This window comes from Oxyura jamaicensis, chromosome 7 (assembly GCF_011077185.1).
Source record: "Oxyura jamaicensis isolate SHBP4307 breed ruddy duck chromosome 7, BPBGC_Ojam_1.0, whole genome shotgun sequence".
NCBI classification, from domain to species: domain Eukaryota; kingdom Metazoa; phylum Chordata; class Aves; order Anseriformes; family Anatidae; genus Oxyura; species Oxyura jamaicensis.
This window is the reverse complement of record NC_048899.1, coordinates 39,076,195-39,094,413: the sequence shown is the minus strand read 5'-3', so window position 1 is coordinate 39,094,413 and position 18,219 is coordinate 39,076,195. Positions and strand designations below refer to the sequence as shown.

At 45.2% G+C, this 18,219-nt stretch overlaps 1 protein-coding gene across 2 annotated transcripts in view; it reads left to right on the top strand.

The window, feature by feature from the left end:
• The window catches only part of ACVR1C (activin A receptor type 1C), a 49,736-nt gene that overhangs the window by 17,860 nt on the left and 13,657 nt on the right, over positions 1 to 18,219 (top strand). The window contains exons 3-9 of one of the 2 annotated variants that reach the window (XR_004752547.1): positions 6,602 to 6,847; positions 8,703 to 8,933; positions 9,087 to 9,254; positions 10,017 to 10,173; positions 10,796 to 10,920; positions 11,191 to 11,321; positions 11,660 to 15,787. Coding sequence is in view for 1 of the 2 variants with exons in the window: in XM_035332209.1 (XP_035188100.1) it covers positions 6,602 to 6,847; positions 8,703 to 8,933; positions 9,087 to 9,254; positions 10,017 to 10,173; positions 10,796 to 10,920; positions 11,191 to 11,321; positions 11,660 to 11,785 (1,184 nt within the window). In the remaining variant the exon portion in view is untranslated. Of the gene's footprint in view, positions 1 to 6,601; positions 6,848 to 8,702; positions 8,934 to 9,086; positions 9,255 to 10,016; positions 10,174 to 10,795; positions 10,921 to 11,190; positions 11,322 to 11,659; positions 17,273 to 18,219 lie in introns of those variants that run through there. The other variant, XM_035332209.1, reaches the window with a different exon arrangement.

Here is an 18,219-nt window from a genome sequence, read left to right as displayed (position 1 = left end):
TTTTTTTTTTTTTTCCCCCCCCCCCCCCCCCCCCCCCCTTTTTTTTCCCTCTTCAAATTTACCCCCACGGTTCCAGCAAAAAGCACCACACTGCCAGAATGGTATCTGTGCTCACTCTGGGGGGTCCTGGTGGTGCAGCATCTCTAGAACTTGAGATTAAAAAATATATTGTTCTGTATTTATATGATGGAAAATGAGTCAGAGGAGTGAGGAGGCTTTATGGAACAAGATTAAGATAGCAGTGGGATTAACAAACTGTATTATAAGTAATTTGCCAGCTCTTCTCTTTACTGTCATTGCCCAAACTGTGCAGTCACAAAAGGCACTTGTATCACCTACAGAGGAACACAGCAGGATGAAAGAAAGTGGACTATAGAACAAATCCTAAGAACAAAAATTCCTTGGACATACTCATATTGATAAGAAGGATGATTTGTACTAGCTAGACTAATTGCCAGGCAATATTTTCTCTCTTTTTTTAATATCATCTGCATTTTTTTTTTATGAACAAATAATTACTTTTCACTATATTTACCTCTCTGAAAATCCCTAAAGACATTAAAGCCTTTTTAGGTGAATGGAATGCACAGGTTTATTAATATTCAAGAAGTCAGATACTGCTGTACTAGTTTATAAGGTACATAGTAATCCAGAAGATTAGAAGTATCAGCCTTCAACCAATAACTTTCTGAATGAAATCAAGTGTTTGAAAATATATTAAAAGGGAAATACGTTCCATTGTTTAAATGTAAGAAAAAGCAGTAACTGTTTTCTGTAATTTAAATGAGGGAAAAAAAAAAGAGGTCCATATTAAGGAACATGATTATAAAGGATCCTGAAGGGCAGATGGGTGAGCAGGCTGCCCTGCTGTGCAGGGTTCAGGGCAAGGCTCTGGCTTTCCCTTTTCTTTATTCTTGGCATTCATTTTCTGTTACTGAACACAATGTAAAGGTTTCTCTTTGTTTTCCTAGTACTAACATCATCAAGAATAGCTTAGAAGGAAGGTGCAGAGAGAGTGAAGAGACAAAAGACAATTATTTCACAAACTGTTCTAAAATGTTTAGTGATGGATAAAAACAGGGAGGATAGGGAATGCAGCAAAAAGAAAAGAGGAAGGGAAATATTTTGGTATATATTTTTGCTCTTCTTTGAGGCCACTTTGTTTCTTCTGAACTGATGGGTTTGGAAGCCACTGCCAGAGTCCGATGCCAACACTAACAGCTTGTGATACTACTCTGCTGCAATGCAACAGTAGAAACTTCGTTTAGTTGTTTTCTGTTTTGAGTTTTTGATGAAAGAGATGTCCACTGTGGCAGAGACATCAGGACAGAGGTCAGGACTGGAAAAGGAAGGGGGAGGAAGAGCTTCTGCTGACCAACTTCCACCTGGACCTGGGGCCCTGCAGCCTGCTAGGGGCTGGCTGAGCTGGCCAGGAAGCTCTGGAGCAGACGTGATCACTGGGACCTGTTTAGGCCACTGTGAGGAGCGCTGGATCCAGGAGCAGCTGTCCTGAAGACCTTAGCCTCTAAATTATACACGTTCTCTGCCTGGCCATTAGGAGGTTAGCTGCTTGTGACTCAAAGCACAGGCTGTCAGCATGGATTGTAGTGTGGGGCAGAGCTGCTCAGAGATTAAAATAACTGCATGAGGTGTACTAAAGGTGTTTCCTTTCCATGTTCATCCAGTTCGGTGCTGTACCACTGATGCAATTCTTAGGATAATCTTCCAGCAGCACTGATACGAAGTTCTCCTTGAAAAAGATCCTGTAGGCAGAGCTGCAGCCTGTCATAGCTGCTCTGTGAATGTATAAATTGGCAAATATTTCACATATTGTTGAACATCTTGGCTGTCCCAAGTTCATGTTCTCCAGAGGAATATGTAAGAATACAGCCATTTGAAGAGAAGGCAGGGGAATGGACAGGGAATAGGGGAAATAGGAATTTAGGTGATGCATCTGTTTATCTTGTAGCTGTAGCCTCGATGGCTTTGCTTGAACCTCCAGATCCTTCAGCAGACCTTTCCCAGATGATTTCTGAATGTCCTGAAAGGGGTGGTGGAGCCTGCAGTCATGGTGGAGGCTGGAGAAATTTGATTTTAGTCTCTAGTCCAAATTATGTGTTTTTGAAATTGTTTAAAAATATTCTGTGCATCTGATTAGAGTTCTGCATTAGATACAATATCTTTTCTTACAGTATTGGAAAGAATACATACTTTTTTCCACTTGAGTAGTTTAAGAACTTAAATATGAATAGTTTAGGGCTTTTAGAAATCTTAAGGTTGCCATTATATGTTGAAAAACAGGCAAATGCTGTGTGTGAGAATGTCTTTTCCGTTGGAGGGAAAATAACTTTTATTTTATTTTATTTTATTTTCCCTCCTGCCTAAAAGCACTCTTTTATTTACACAACTTGGAATATAACTGTACCACATTGTGAAATTGCTAACGATTGCCAGATGTGCTATTTTTGTTTCATACATGGCAACATGTCTTCAGGGTCTATTCTTGATCAGTAAGTCATTGAATAATACATTAGAAATAAGATTACAAAACATTTTGATTAATGGTGTTGATTTAAGAGTTTTAGGTAGTCATGAGAGATTTTCTTATTTCCCAAAGTGTTTAACATTGCACAACTGCTGTAAACATTACCACACTTATTTGGTGATTTTGTCTTAAATTACTGTTTGTACCTTGTGCGCTGTGTATTTTGCACTTGTGCTATTCATCACTCCTTCGGCATGCGGCTTTGCTGTGGGAAGCCCCGGGGGATGGCGGTGTCCCAGCCCAGGAACAGCGGGACATTGCAGGGCATGGTCGCGGTGCCGGCCGCAGGATGCCGTGCCGCAAGGGGTCAGCACTTGAAGATGGCCTACGACCGAATGTGAAGCAGGAAGCACAACGCTGGTAACTGCCAAGTCTCCCATGTGTGCTCTGTGAAGAACTGGAAGGGGTTTGAGTAGTTGCCAGCAGCCTTGATCTACACTTTGGTACAGCCAGTAGACTAAGGGAGGACAAATGTGGTCTCCAGCTGACTCCTTCCAAGAAACTTCTCTAGACAGTGAGGATCTCTTCATTTCCCAGGAACTTGGTGGAGACCCGGTGCAAACCGCCCTGGATGCCTCAGCTCCCAGTCTCACCGCTATCTCGCCTCCTGCATTTGAGTGCTCTCAACTTAAGCAGCATCCCAGAGGAGACCTGTAAGCATCACTGAACTTGATTTTATTCTGAACAACTGTTACTGCTTAAGTCGTAAATTTGGCATCTGTTTGTATTCCTGATTCTGGATGTTACCCTCTTGCGTGGATGTGAGTGTTTGAGTTTTGCTTCTGCCTCACTGATGGCTCACTCCGAGTCCCCAGGATGGCCATGAGCATCTTTGCCTCTGTGCCCCCTTGCCCATCCTCTTGTACGAGGCAAGTTTGCTTCTGCTCTGTGCCCCAGAAGGTCAAAATGTTCCTGTTGGCCTGCTGGACTCGCTATGTCCCCGCTAGACCTGCCAGCTTCTCCAGCCTGCCCCACTGCCTGCCAGGCTTCCAAAGCACCGTACTGAGAGGGAAATATCTTTAAAAATTAAGTTATGTAAAGTTCTCTCAGCCTGCACTATTGTTTAACAATACAAATTATGCTTTATATTCAGTAAAAATGTCAGATCACTCTGGTGCTAAAATTTGAGACATTTTTTTACTGATGAGAATAGTTTTGTGTTCTTTTTTTTTTTTAAAGACATGCTGTTTTGTCAGTGCCCCAAAATTCTGCCATAAAACCTCTTTCAGCAATACAAATGTTCGTATGATGTGCAACCCGTGCACTGAAAGTTCAGAATTTTTCATGTCCTTACTCCAGAAGCCCCAGATGGGTTGCTGTGCCATTTAATTCTGTTTGCAAATCTGTGCAACAAACCTAGATTTGCAGAATGTGTGACATAGAATTGTAGACATAGAGACTGCCGTAGTATGGCTTTAATATTCAAATCCCATCAAAATGGGTGCTTTCTTTTAGGTTCACTGTGTGAGTCAGGAGCATGCCCTGCAATGAAAGAAGTGGTTGTGGGAGTGCACATTTCACCACTTGCCTTGCTCAGACATCAGTATTTTGTGCTTGTTTCTATCACCCAGCTTCAGGAAAACATGGAAAGATTTTTAATATATACGTAGATAAGTATATAATTTTAAGATTAAAAGAAGCCAACAGTAACTGTTATCCTTTTTGCCTGTACAGGTTTGCCACCTGTGACATCCAAGCTTGCAAGAGAACTCACAAGTCTTGAAAGAAAAAAAATAAAAAGGAACTAAGTGGGAGATTTTGTAGAAGTTTGCTTCTGGCAAGCATGGTGTTCTAGAATGGAGGATGCTGTGAAAATGGGCAAAAGGGAAGGGCCAGGAGGGAGATACGTGAGAGCAGTGAATGTACATGATGGGAAGGGGCAGAAGTAGGCTGGCAGAAGACCATGTGGTGATGCAGTAAAACGTCCATCTGGCAGAAGCAGGCGTGTGCATGCGATGGAGACTTGCAGACAGGAGCAGGAGGTGCGGGTGAAGAGTGTCCCACCAGGACTACTGCTTGCTTTGCCTTCCGTAGCCATTCCATCTGGGCAGCACCCACAAGCACAGCAGGTGCCTAAGGTCACTTGCAGCTGGAGCAGATATTTCACAGGAGGACCACCTGTCACTGCTTCTTGCAGGAAGGGATGATTGCTGCTTCAGTTCGTGGGCACTGGGTATGTGTGCCTGTCTCCAAAGACCGCACATGGGAACGCCTCCTTTCTGAATGTCTCCTCCTGCTGCTCCACTGTTGCTGTTCAAAGCCTCACGAGGTTTTTTTGTTTGTTTGTTTGTTTGTTTGTTTTTCATTTTGATCTTATTTGCACAGGCCTAAGGACAATAAAGTTGTATATTTTCTCATTTTATGGTGTTTTTCAGCAGTTGGTGGAAGGAATGGATATCTCAAAGTGTCTTGCGCATGTTTGTCTTCACCAGCCCCTGCTGACAGACAATGAATCCACCTAGGTCTGTGCGTGGGGGCATTGATTTGGGCAATGCACTGGAAGTCCTGTGTTTTGTACGCCAACCACCCACGCCCCCGCTCCTTGCCCTGGCTCTTTGCACCAGGTGCACACCTTTCCGTGCAGCTGGGCCCCGCACGTGCCAAGCTGGTGCATGGAGCAGCGAGCAGTTGCTCAGCCCCGTGTGCCTGTGCAGCAGGAATGGCCCTCCGGTGCCCGGAGCCAGCTGCGGCACCAAAGCTCATGTGATAAAGGATACCTGCTTTCTGCGCTTCAGCAGTCCTCCGCAGGAACTTTCTGGCATGTGGATGCAGTCAAAGACAGCTTAGGAAATCACAGCGCATTGGTTAGCGAGCAGCAGCCACAAGGAAGAATCCTGCCTGCAAATCCTCTTATGAATCTGCCAGCTAACCCTGTGAACGTCCTGTTGAAGACTATTAAAGGAAAAGCCCATGGGCAAGATGTAGTGACTTTGTCTTCAGAATGGTTTGAATTGTATTCTGTGAATAGACACGGGTCTCTTGTTAACTTTTTGTTTATTTTATTTTATTTTCTCACTGATTCAAGTGCATTGTGTTAAAAAAGTAAGGGAGAGAAGAAAAAGGAACAAATTAACTTTGCACAGCTAACTGCTGATCCTGGCACTTCTGAATCATGGAGTGCATGCCTTGACACTGTCCTTTGAAGACAAACTGCTTCAGTTGTAGTATTAACTGGAGGAAAGTAACTGTCAGTACTGAGAGCCCGGAACTCGTCAGGCTTTGGAGACTCCAGAGCAGTGTCTGAGCTCCAGTGCTTCTGCGTAGCGTCTCAGCTGCTCCCGAACTGCAGCACACTCACTGCCTAGCGCTTTCTGAAAGGGAAACTGGGACCTTTTTTTTTCTATAACTACCTCAGGAGTGACTTTGTATGGTGTAAAGTTGATGATTCTTGAATCTTCTATAGCCTTTAGGCCCACAGTTTGAAACTTGTGATTCAGTGTGCTTTGATTCAGAGTGTTTTTTGTTTTATTCACAATTTTGCGGGCATTAAGGAGACAATGTGCAAGTAAATACCATAATAATGTATTCCTGCAGCATCTTGGTATGTTTTTTACACCTGTAGTTTTGAACTGGAAAGTGATGTAGAACAGTCCCGTTTCTTGACGCTTGTAAAACATAACTTTGTGAACACAAGTTTCAAAAGTGTTCTGTCTTAGAAATCCTTTTGTTGCCTCATTTACTACATCTTTGTATTCCCCTCTGTTTTAAGTGTTAGGGAAGCAGCTTTTCCAAGGATTTGGTTTTGGCTGGGACGGTGCATTGAGAAATCCGTACACGAGCTGTTAGGAGAGGGAAGGGCACGGTGCCACCAGTGGTGGAGCCGATCGGGTGTGTGGCACCGCTCGGTCGTGCTGGGTATGGGGCCAAGTCTCAGCTGTGCCATGGGTGCCACGCACCTGGTCTGTGCTGGGGCAGCCCTGACGCCGGACTGCGTTTTGGTCTGCCCTGCTGCCAGCAGGACGCAAGGAAATAATTAAACCTCAATGTCTCATCTGCTGAGCAGTCCCTCACTTACTCTCTGTTTTCCCCCATCCCTTCCCTTGTCTCTCCCCAAAGCGTCCGAGTCCCCCAGCCGTGCCAGCGCAGGGCCTGTGGTGCTGGCGGTGACGGTGGCCGTGCCCGTCTGCGTCCTGTCCCTGGTGGCGGTGCTGGCTGCCTGCGCCTGCCAGGGCCGGCGCTGTGCCTACGGCAGGAAGAAGCAGCCCAACGTGGAGGAGCCGCTCTCCGAGTGCAACCTGGTCAACTCGGGCAAAACGCTCAAGGACCTCATTTATGACATGACCACGTCTGGCTCCGGCTCCGGTACGTCCCTGGGTGCGCCGCGTCTCGTGCCCACCGGCACCATGAGGAGTGGGGGTGCCGTGCTCGCCCTGTCTCTGGGTCTTTGCAGGGCCTCAGAGCAAATGCTGGTGATGCTTGAGCCAACTGCTTGCCTGCCCTGCAGAGTGATGCCAGACGTGCTCTGAGCGCGGCCGCCTGGGATCTGCCCCCCGGGCTCCCACGCCTGGCACAGATGGGCTGGCCGGGCTTTGTGTGCTCTTCTTCTGTTGGGTAGCAAACGCTCAATTCCTTCCTCCAGGGTACAGGTTAAAAAGGTGACTCCGAAGTGTGTTGCCTGTGCTAAAAGAGCCATTGCTGGCTAATATGTCCTAGCTGGCTGCAGGAAGTACTGCTGTTAACTGGATGAAGCAGAAAGCCACTACTGACATCCTCCCAACTCTGCCAAAATACAATTACTCCACATACTTCTTTTGAGCAGTATACTAACATTTTTAATGTTTTCCCCATTTGTATCCTTTCTGCTGTGAGGCCCCCACTGCTATTGAGAACTTGCCTGATCAAAGAATCACAAAATCCCAAATTCCAGTTCATCATGCTGGTGGCACATCTGGTGTGTGTGGCCCAATTTGCTGTAACTATAATTATTATTTATCTGAAAAATACATAAATTATGCTGAATTTTATTTGTAGGTGAAAAATGTGTAAATGATGCTTAATTTAACTGACTATATCTTCCATGAACTGCATACCTTCAGGCTTAATTTATTATACTTCCCCAATCTTTCTTTGTGGATATAATGAGTAAACTTTGTTCACCCTGAGGGTTTAACTGCTCACGCGCAGCTGAGCTAACCACAGGGCTGTCTTTGTGCCAGCCTGCAGTGGAGGCAGAGGAAGGATCTACCGGCACTGGTGCAGTTTATTCAGATTTTGGGCAAATAGCAAGTGCATTCCTTGTGGCCCAGCCGCGATGCTTGCAGGGTGGCCACCAGCAGCCACGACAGGACTGTACAGAGGCAGCAGTGGGTACAAGGTGCCAGGGAAACCAGAGGAGAAATTTGAATAAATTTGAATAAGCTGACCTTCGAACAGTAATTTTTCTTGCTGATTACTTTGGTCTGTTAAAAGCCAGGCTGTCTGGGTTTAAGAAAAAATGAAAGTTTTGCTTTAAGACAAATACAGTATCAAATCAAACAAGGCAGGGGGTTGTGGCTTGAAAAAAACAAAGGGAAAAATATGGTGAATACCGTAGAAAAGATGTGAGGAAGTTCCATATATGTTAGAGCAAGGTTTTGAAAATGAAGCATGGGACATCACATCACATAATTAGGGAAAATTAATAAATAAATAAACACAAAAAAACAAAGTGACAGGTGCTCAGTAAATGAATGCTATTTGGGATATGTACAGACTGAGGCATGGAAACCAGGATCATAAGTACGGTTATGTATGTGTAAAAATGAAATGCTGTTCAAAAGAATACACATAAGAGACCAAATGGAGGTTGAGTGTTATTAATTCTGATGTGTTTAACTTTTGCACACACAACTGACATTGATATGGCTGCTGCCACAAGCAGAGAGCATGAGTATGTGTATTCCACGTGAGGAAAATGTTAGTTGTTATTGTTCTCAATGTTTCTTAGCACCTGGGTGTATAATCCTTTTCTGAGAGGAAGAAAATGCTCTAAACTTCATACAAATCTGAAAATGCAGTTTACAGTTAATATATTTGAGAAATGCTGTGGTAAACAGTATATGGGATTTAGCAACATCTATTTATATATATATATAAAACCACAAAAAACCACCTTGTTGCAAAAGTTGCGAAATTACTGAACTATTTCACAGATGCCCATCTTTTCCTTTCAAACTAGGCTTACCTCTGCTCGTACAAAGAACAATTGCAAGGACTATTGTTCTGCAGGAAATCGTAGGAAAAGGCCGCTTCGGCGAAGTCTGGCGTGGAAAGTGGTGTGGGGAAGATGTTGCTGTGAAAATCTTCTCCTCAAGAGATGAGCGGTCGTGGTTTCGAGAGGCAGAGATTTATCAGACAGTTATGCTGAGACATGAAAATATCCTGGGCTTTATTGCTGCTGATAACAAGGGTATAATTGCATTTCCTCATTCAGTTTCACAATTTAAAGCTGGCTGCCCAACAGCATATCCATACCTGCCGAGGGGGTGGGTGCTGGCCGAAAGGCAGGGAGGACTTGGTGACATTTCTTACAAAGCTGAACCATCTCGCATCCTCTTGGCAGATAACGGGACCTGGACCCAGCTGTGGCTCGTCTCCGAGTACCACGAGCAAGGGTCCCTGTTCGACTACCTGAACAGGGGCACGGTGACAGTGGAGGGCATGGTGAGACTGGCGCTGTCCATCGCCAGTGGGCTGGCACACCTGCACATGGAGATCGTGGGCACGCAGGGTAAGCACTTCTCCCCCTCTGCCCTTCAGGTGTGTTAAGGGACTCGGTGGTGCTGACAGAGCACGTGCTATTCTGCTGGTACAGCAGTGAGTGCATCCTACGCGCTGTTGCACTGCCTGAAATGGTATTAGCATAAGCATACATGGTACAGGATAGATAGAGACTAGGAATACAGTCTTCCCAACTGAGTCTGTGGTCCTCTTAGCTTTTAAAATGCAGATTTTCTGATCTTCAGCACTGTTTTTGCTGCAATTTGGGGTAGCCTAAATACACCCCTTCCTTGCCAGTAGGCACAAAGAATATTGGGCTGGTCTCTGTTCCGATAAACAAAACTCTCCTCTGTTATTGATGTGATAATGAAGCAGCCACTTCACAAAGCTGACCACTGTGTTTGGGTAGTGCTGCAGCTAATTGTGTCTGTTTCAAAAAACACTCATTGCCTGTCTGCTCCAGCCTTTGTAAGTGAGCGTCTGTGGGAGCAGCTCTGTTAGAGGGGTGCGCTAATGAATGATTCTCTAAATGACTTTGGAGTGGGAATTTACAGTTTTGTTCCTGAAATAGACATATTTGAACAAAAATGCCTTGCCCTTTTTTAAAAAAAAGAAATTGATAGCATTGATCAGAGCTTTGCTTGGAACAAAATTGCCTGTCATGTTTTTTACAAGGTATAGCTGAAGAAAACTGTTTTTGTTTTACTTGCTCATTGTACTAAAATTTGTGCTGCGATCATCAGAACAGACAGCCGTTCTTTTCTGTGAGCAGGCAAGCCAGCGATCGCACACAGAGACCTGAAATCCAAGAACATCCTGGTGAAGAGGAACGAGAGCTGTGCCATTGCAGACCTGGGGCTGGCTGTGAAGCATGACTCCGTGCTCAACACCATCGACATCCCGCAGAACCCGCGGGTGGGGACGAGGAGGTGCGGGCAGGCAGCACAACCAGCTTCCCTGCAGGCTCCCGGCACGTCCCTGCTGGCGCTGGGGTGGTGCTGTGCAGTGTGTGCGGTGCGGTCGGTGCGGTGCAGTGGGTGCAGTGCAGTCAGGGCGGTGCGGTCAGCATGGGCTGGTGGCACTGGGCACAGGAGGCCACTGCGCGTGCCGCTGGGCAGCTTGCACATCCTTCCCAGCGCTGCAATGACCCAAGGTGGCCATGGCATCCCTCTTTCCTGTCTGCATGTCTGTCAGTGCTGCTGCTAGCAGCTGAGGGTGAGAAGTCAGCAGAGCAAGGCTGAGGCTTGCTGCTCAGGATGTGCCCCGTTTTTTGCTGTATCCCCCCTCTGGATGTCAGGGGGGCTTCAGGTGGCATAGGGTGCAGCAAGCACTTGCCCTGCACGGTGTGAATCACTTTCCCTGAATGTCTCAGTGTCGTTTTTCACTGAGGCCAACACTCTTGCTTTCGCTCAGAATTACTGTAAGAAGGATTTTCAGGTTTCCCTTTCCTTACAGTAGGACTGGCTGCTACCTGGCTCCGTCACGTGGCAGCGCAGCCGCAGTCACCTGTGTGAGCTGGCTCTAGCAAAATGACCTGTGTGTCCTTTAAAGGTACATGGCTCCTGAGATACTTGATGATGCGATGAACACGAACATCTTCGAGTCCTTCAAGCGTGCTGACATCTACTCTCTTGGGCTAGTGTACTGGGAGATAGCACGAAGGTGTTGCATTGGAGGTGAGCCTTCTGCCCTTTTTGTTTTGCCATCCAGACTGCTTTCATCCTAAGTAAACCAAACACAATTAAAAGAACCATGTTCCTGGCCCCGTACTCCCAATTAGCCTGGTAGAATGTGGAGGCAGAAATCTGTTGTTGAGCACTTGTTCTGCACCAAGAAACAAGGTGGCCCCAAATGTCCCTGTTCCTCCTCATTGCCTATAAAAACAGAGTTTATTCTGGAGCAGCGATTGTGCATTTTGTGTGCCCTAAACAATAAATCTTTCCTAGGAATCACTGAGGAATACCAGCTGCCTTACTATGATGTTGTGCCTTCTGATCCGTCGATAGAAGATATGAGAAGGGTAGTTTGTGAGCAGAAGCTCAGACCAAATATCCCAAACCAGTGGCAAAGCTGTGAGGTAAAAGCAGTTTTCCACTTTATTATAAAACCTACCTAAATAAAGACAGAATTTTTCAGTGAGACAGAGGGAAGCCCGTGCCCAGCCTCCACTCAGTTTAAATGCGTTCAGATGTCTAGGCTTGTTTCAGCTCCCACATCAATGCGTAGGAAGCTGTCTTAGCACCAAATTCCGAACTTCTTTCTTTGACTGTGGTAGATAGGTCTTGATTTATGGCATTGCTGTTGCTCCGTCTTTTCAGAGAGCTATATTTTATCTTCTAGTAGTGCATGTCAGCAGCTGAAAGCAGCAGGCGGTGGTTCTGTTCCTGACCTGTTTTCCTAACTTGTGATTTGAAGGCACTGCGAGTGATGGGCCGGATAATGCGTGAGTGCTGGTACGCTAACGGAGCCGCCCGGCTGACTGCGCTCCGCATCAAGAAGACAATTTCACAGCTCTGCATGCAGGAAGACTCCAAAGCTTAACAGAACTCTAGGAGGAAGACGGGAATGCATTCTTCTGTTCATCTTTTAACATGTGATATTATTTTTATTTTTGGTCTACCTCACATAACGTGGTTCAGTATTTAAGTGCCCGGACCAGAGCACTGACACCTAGCTTCACAGTTGGCTGCTGGGAGGGGCAGCTTTTGACCTGTAGTTCTTGTTTTGTACAGCAAGTCCCTGGTTTGTGGGGGTTTTCTAAACTATTTTAGATACTAGGTCGAATGGCAGAAAGGAGCTTTAAACACTACCACAGTGTAAAAATACCTTTTGCTATTGCGCTTATAACCTTAGTTAAAACCCAAAACTTACTGCAAACAGCCAGGATTGGTTAAAGTGTTTGCAAGAAAAACCACACATTTTATCCTCAAATGAAGTAAAAGACCAAATTTAATCAAGCTTTTTACATATTTCTACACAGGAATCTGAAAAAGGGGCTATAAGTAAAATGATTTTTTAAATACTGTATTTATCAATACCTAAGTGAATAAGATGAAAATTCCACGAAGCGTGTATATTATGAACAAAAGTATCTAGTTGTTTTTTTTTTTTAAAATAACTTTTATTTTTATTGTCTTGATTTCGTATATATTGTTATAGTTAGGATTTTGAATTATTTTGTTCTTTTCATCTGAGTTGAACATATTGATCAAGGGCCAATTTTTCTTTTTAACAGTCAGTAGGAAAAACAATGCAGGCAATAATTTTCTGAGAGACACATAGGGATGGAATGGGAGAAATTTTACCATACTTGAGAAAATGTATATTTTTAAACAGCATCTTGCCAATCCATCATTGGTAACGTTTTGTAGTGCCTTTTGATGTTTTAGGGGGAAGCTTTAACAAAGCTGGTTCTTGGAAAGCAGCAGAAGCCTGGCAGAACGGCTCGCTTCCCGTGGTGGCGATGTGTGCGATGAGCCCACCTTGCACCGGGGACCACTGCTGCTGCCAACACGGGGCTCGGGTGTGTGGCCATGCACTGGGCTGTCCCGTGGCTTCGGGGTTACCGTGGTCCCTGCCACCCGAGTGTTTGACGCCTGACGCTACTGTTCCCGACGTACCTGCGCTCTGGACTGTTTTCTGTCACAGCCTAGGAACCTGATAAAATGTAAATGTGAAGTGCTGATGCGCTTGCAAAAAGTCAGTGCAGCCTATTCAGAAGTTTCCTATGAATTTCTGTAGTAGCACCAGGTTGGTGGAAAGTGTCAACGTCCCTGATCTTATTTCCGTAGTACTGCAAGCTGTGAAAAGCAGGGTGTCTTCAAAATGCCCCCATATTCTGGCATTGTATGACTTCTGTCCCAGTCCGTGGCCCACACATTTGAATGTATTATTCTAGCGTTTTTAGTTGCCACCATTATATGTTTCACAAGTACTTTGTTTCTTTAGGTGTTTAAATCCAGGCAGTCCAGGAAGTTAAACCCAGAGATGTCTCCAGAGTAAAGCTTTGCAAAAAGTTGGTGTAGCACCCACTTACTTCTGTGCAAGCAAGCACTTAGCTGATCATGGTATTTAAGATCAAGCTTTGGTATGAAACTTCGTGAACAGGGGCTTCTACATGGAAGAATGATTTGAACTTTCAGTGTGTGGGATGTCAGTAGTATTAATATCGCATGGTTCATCCTGGTGCACAAACTCTAGGACATTATGGGCTCTTCTGGGTGTTAGTAGCCACGTAAATAGGCTCTAGTGAAACTTACCTTCTTGTGTAACTTTTATTCGCTTCTGCTTGTGTTAAACAGTGCAAGTGTTTGCCTCATGTTATGGTCTGTTAGCTGAATGGTGAAGAACATTTCCACCAGGTTACTAGTGGATTTTTTATTTTTTTTTTCTGGTATGCTTTCTGAGATGTAATCAAAGTCTTCTGATAGATTTAATTCTTAAATGATTCAACTGCATGAACTACGTCAGGAGAGTTCAAGAGGTGTGTACAGTGGGAAAAGGCAACTTCTCATCCACTGAAATCAGCTTGTGTTGAAATTGTAGAATAGGATGTCTGAAATCAATAGCAGTGGAATAGAGTAACTGCAAGCACTGTGCTGCTTCTTCAAAGTATTTAAGCTGTGCAGGTGAGAGGAACTGTTCAGAACTGCTTTAGCACTTGGGAAGGTGCCTGGGTGAAATGGTCAGTCTTTCCAAAACTCTCAACACTGACAGATCCAGTTAGTTTTTGTGCTGAGGAGAGAGACTCAAATATCTGTGAATAGCCAGAGCAGTGTGTTAAAATGTGCACTGAACAGTGTGCCCGAACCATTAACAGTGAGGAGAACATACCAAAGAGTAAAGCTACTGGTTTCAGAGCCATCTTACTGTGCTGCCTGATGTTACACAGTGGATGTGAATCATTACCCTGAGCAACTTTAAAAATTGCTCCAGTGCATTTTTGAATGTCTGCTACTCACAGCATGGTGTGGCAGCACAAATTGCAGCGTTGCTTACGAGCATGGAAGTTGTAAATCACAAAACACAATGAATACTTTAAAATAACACTAAATAACTGAAGGAAGCAATCATAAAACAAGAAGTTTCATAAGCAAAATGCAGCAGAAGCCCTTTTGTGTGAGGCACACCCTGCCCTGCATTGGCAGCAATGCGGTCTCGCGTTGGCGGCGTGGTTTGCAGCTGAGCGGGCTCGTGGTGGCAGGGAGGAGCAGTGTGCAGGAACCGCCTCAGCAGTGGTGCTGGTGGCGTCTGCAGCAGCCTTGAGACATGAGGACTCATGAGTGGAAAGCTGGTCAGTTGCTGTATAAAATGTACACAATGCAAGATGACCAAGGGAGACCTTAAGGTTACCTTATATAACTTTTACACTACTTTTTTATTTTTTTTTCCCTAAAATGGAGTCAGTCTTTGAACTTCATGGGGAAAGTGATCAGAATACTTTGACTTTTCCTTTGTTTCAAATTCACTAATATGCATTTTATTATTATTATTATTCTGTATTATCCTTTGAAATGTCTATGCCCTTGAAGCATATCAGATCACTGTTGCTGGGGCTTTTTTTCCATGTAAGTTTGATTGCACGCTGGTAGAATTTGGTGTCTATGCAGAAGCTCATCTGGGTCAGGACTTGTGCTAGTCTGAAGTCTCACTGTGAAATTAAATATTGGGCTTTTGGGTGTTAGGCCGCTGGGCAGCCCTGCGGTGACCTGCTGTGGGGCACGAGGAGATGCTCCTGCTTCTCCTCTGTCATTTGCCCAGGATCACAGCCTGCTCCTCCTACTTGTTTATTCCAATCTGGCTTTGGACACCAGAATAACCAACATATACAACTTTTTCTTAGTTGAAAATGCCCCTTTCTCTCTCTCTTTTTTTTTTTTTTTTCCAGTCATATGTGGTTTGGATCTTTATGATATGGTTTTTCAGTTTTCCCCATAGAGTCCCTGCAAATCACTGTCCTGGAATTTGAAAAAAACCTGCTTTGGAGCCAGGGGAAGTTCTGCTGGGCTGAATGGTAGGTTGGCTTGGTCACAGCTCTGGCCTGTCAACACTTCAAATCTTGTCCTGTGTGTATCTTGGGGCACAAGAAGCTATGGTCTGTTTTTCCTCGCTTTTCATTTTGGTCAATATTTTTGCATTGACTTTGTTTTTGTTTCGTTTTGTTTGAGAGGTAAATATATATTTTAGTAAACCAGAGTTAAACATAACAGAGCCAAGTGGCTGATACTGTTGTATTGGGCTTTAAAATGTTTGTGAACCATGTGCTTCTTTTAAAAACAAAACAAAACCTTTGTTTTAGATGCCTTTTCTCTCAGTGTAGATGTGTCATGTTCAAATTAAAAAATAGAGGGTATACTGAGCTATTTCTTTGCTCTTTTAGGGAGCCTTTGGTTTCTAAAGACAGAGATTAGTATATTTCCTGCTAATCTCCAGTTAAAGCACAAACTCTGAAGCTCACAGGATTTTTCAAGCTTGATGATGCTCAAGGCTAATGACCATATTTAGCCCTTCCTAAATGATTCTTCTAGTTTGGGGGAATTACTTGTAATAACAACCTAAAACTTAATGCATGGAACATGAATTGAAAGGGAAAGATAATTAATGAACTTTTTCTCTTGAACCTATTTTTTTGTCTCCTTAAGTCTTCCCCCCACAAAAATACCCTATGAGAAATTCAAACTGTAATCTCTTTTGCACTTTGCTGTTTTAATAGTCATTTGCACTTAACCAAGATAATTCCCTCATGTAAGCCTATATTTTAGCTATTGTTAGGTCACTTTTCTTGGGGGGGGTATACATTCAGGAATTATAAGTAAATTTGTGTGGAAGCATATCTAGTCCCTACAACAGGTCTTGACGTTGGACAGCACGGTATCTTCCTGCTGTCTGTACCTGCCAGGATCTCCTGTGACCGGTGATGGGCTCTGGCTGCCCTCAGTCCCCAGCACGTCCTTGCCAATGGGAAGGAAGGTTTTTGTTTGTTTGTTTCACATGTTGTTGTTGAGGACAGTATCTTACAAAGTGCCTCACCACGGCATGGACACGCTTGGCGCCAGCGCTCCTGGCTGTGGCAGGTATTGCTTGGGTGGGGCGTGCAGTGGTCCTGCCGATGCGGTAGAGTTCCTTGGGAGGGCCGGTGGGAAGACACCCTGCTGCACGGGTCTCAGTCAACAGGCACAAACGCGTGCGTGTGTTTCTGTGTAGTGGTGGGTGTTTGTGAATACCGAGACTCAAAGCTCCCGCTCTGGTTTAGCACCAGTTCCGCAGAGCTCTCCTTGGCCAGCCAGCAGGGCGCCGTGCCCCCTCCCGCAGCAGCCCCTGGGGACGGGATTTGTGAGCGGCGTGTCTGTCGTTTGAAGCCATGCGGCCGGTCCCTCGTGTCGTGTCGTGGGCCTCCAGTAGGTGTAAACCCTTAGGGAAAGACATCCGTGTTCTGTGCGAACAGGCAGCACAACTTATGAATGTACGGGGAGGGGGGTGGGGGGCGGAGGAGGGTGAAAGCATTAAGAGGTACAATATATTTCTACAGAATATAAGAAATGTGCAATAAATTGTAACCAAAGGCTATGAATGTATTTTTGGCATACATAGACTGAATGTATATTGAATGTAGCTATCACATTTGTGTCTAAATCTGCTGTGGTTTTCAGTCCCCAAAGAGAAATGTGTAGTGTTCTGTCAATCTAAAAAAAACAGTTTGTCGTCTTTTTTTTTTTCTCTCTTTCTTTTTAAGAAGCATTAATATTTTATCTGGAAGTACTGTAATATTTTAGAACTTAGTATAGCAGTAAAGGGATGAAATTCAGTCTACATATTGTGAAATACCTAATCTAGTGTACATTGCAGCAAGTTATTTTTAAAACTATTGCTCAAGTTACTGCTTGAAATCTCAGCTGCCCCTGGATGTAAATAATTTGTTGAAATGTTGTATTTTGTATGCATATTTTACATACCAATATACTTTCAGAAAGATGTGGAGATTTTAATAAACTAAGCACACTCTGTCGCTGTGTTCCCATGAAGTGTAAACCTCCGTTTGTTATGTCCGTTTTGTGAGGGCCTTGAGGGCTGTTTCAGGTCGCCTGTAGACAGCGAAGGTGTCAAGCATGACCACGGCTCTCCTGAGCAGCGCGTGCCCCCAGCCCCGGCTCTGCTGTGCCGTGGTCGTGCTGGCTGGGGGTGCTCCTGTCCGTCTGCAGGAGCTGGGAAGGCCACATCCCTGCTGCTCCCTGCAGCACCCGAAGGGGGAATTGGCTCTGTCTGGAGGGGCACCTGCTTGCCTTGGGGGCTCCTGCATGGGAGGGCAGCGGGGAGCAGCGGTGGTGCAGGAATGCTGCCCGCCTGTCCCGCTCCTGCACGTGGCAATGCATGGCGTGCTGTATCAGCCTCTACTCCGTAAAGGAGGTGGGCAGCAAGGGAGCCCCGTGGTGAACTGGTGTGCTGTGTGCCCTGACGCCTCTGGTCTGGGCAGCCGCAGCCTGCTCCATGCCGGAGCAGCCGGCTTGAGATGAGGGGCCGCCTTCTGGCTCCCATGGGGAGGAGACATGGCCTTGGGCCTTGTGCGTGCTCCTGTGCCATGGCACGCTTTGCTCGTCAGCGCTGGCTGGGCTTCACTGAATACAGAGGTCACTGGACCCCATCCTCCCAGCTGTTTAAGTTCTTCCGTTCTGAAGTCCTTGCTTGAAAATCCCTGTTACATAGCCATAACCCGGGGTTTTAAGCCCGGCTCTGTTCAAATTGAAGGCACATCAGCATAAAATCCACCACCTTACTATAAAGCAGTAACAAGATGTTCATGACCCTTGAAGAGTATTGTGGACTTCTGCTGCTTCCTTACAGTGAGCACTGTCTTGTAGGCAATCTCTTGTCAGTTCTGTCCTGCAAGAGACAGGAACCCAGGTAAGTGTGCTCTTACTTTTTGGTAACTCCCATTTCAAGGATGATTTTTCAAGTGTGACGCTGTCTGTGACATGTGC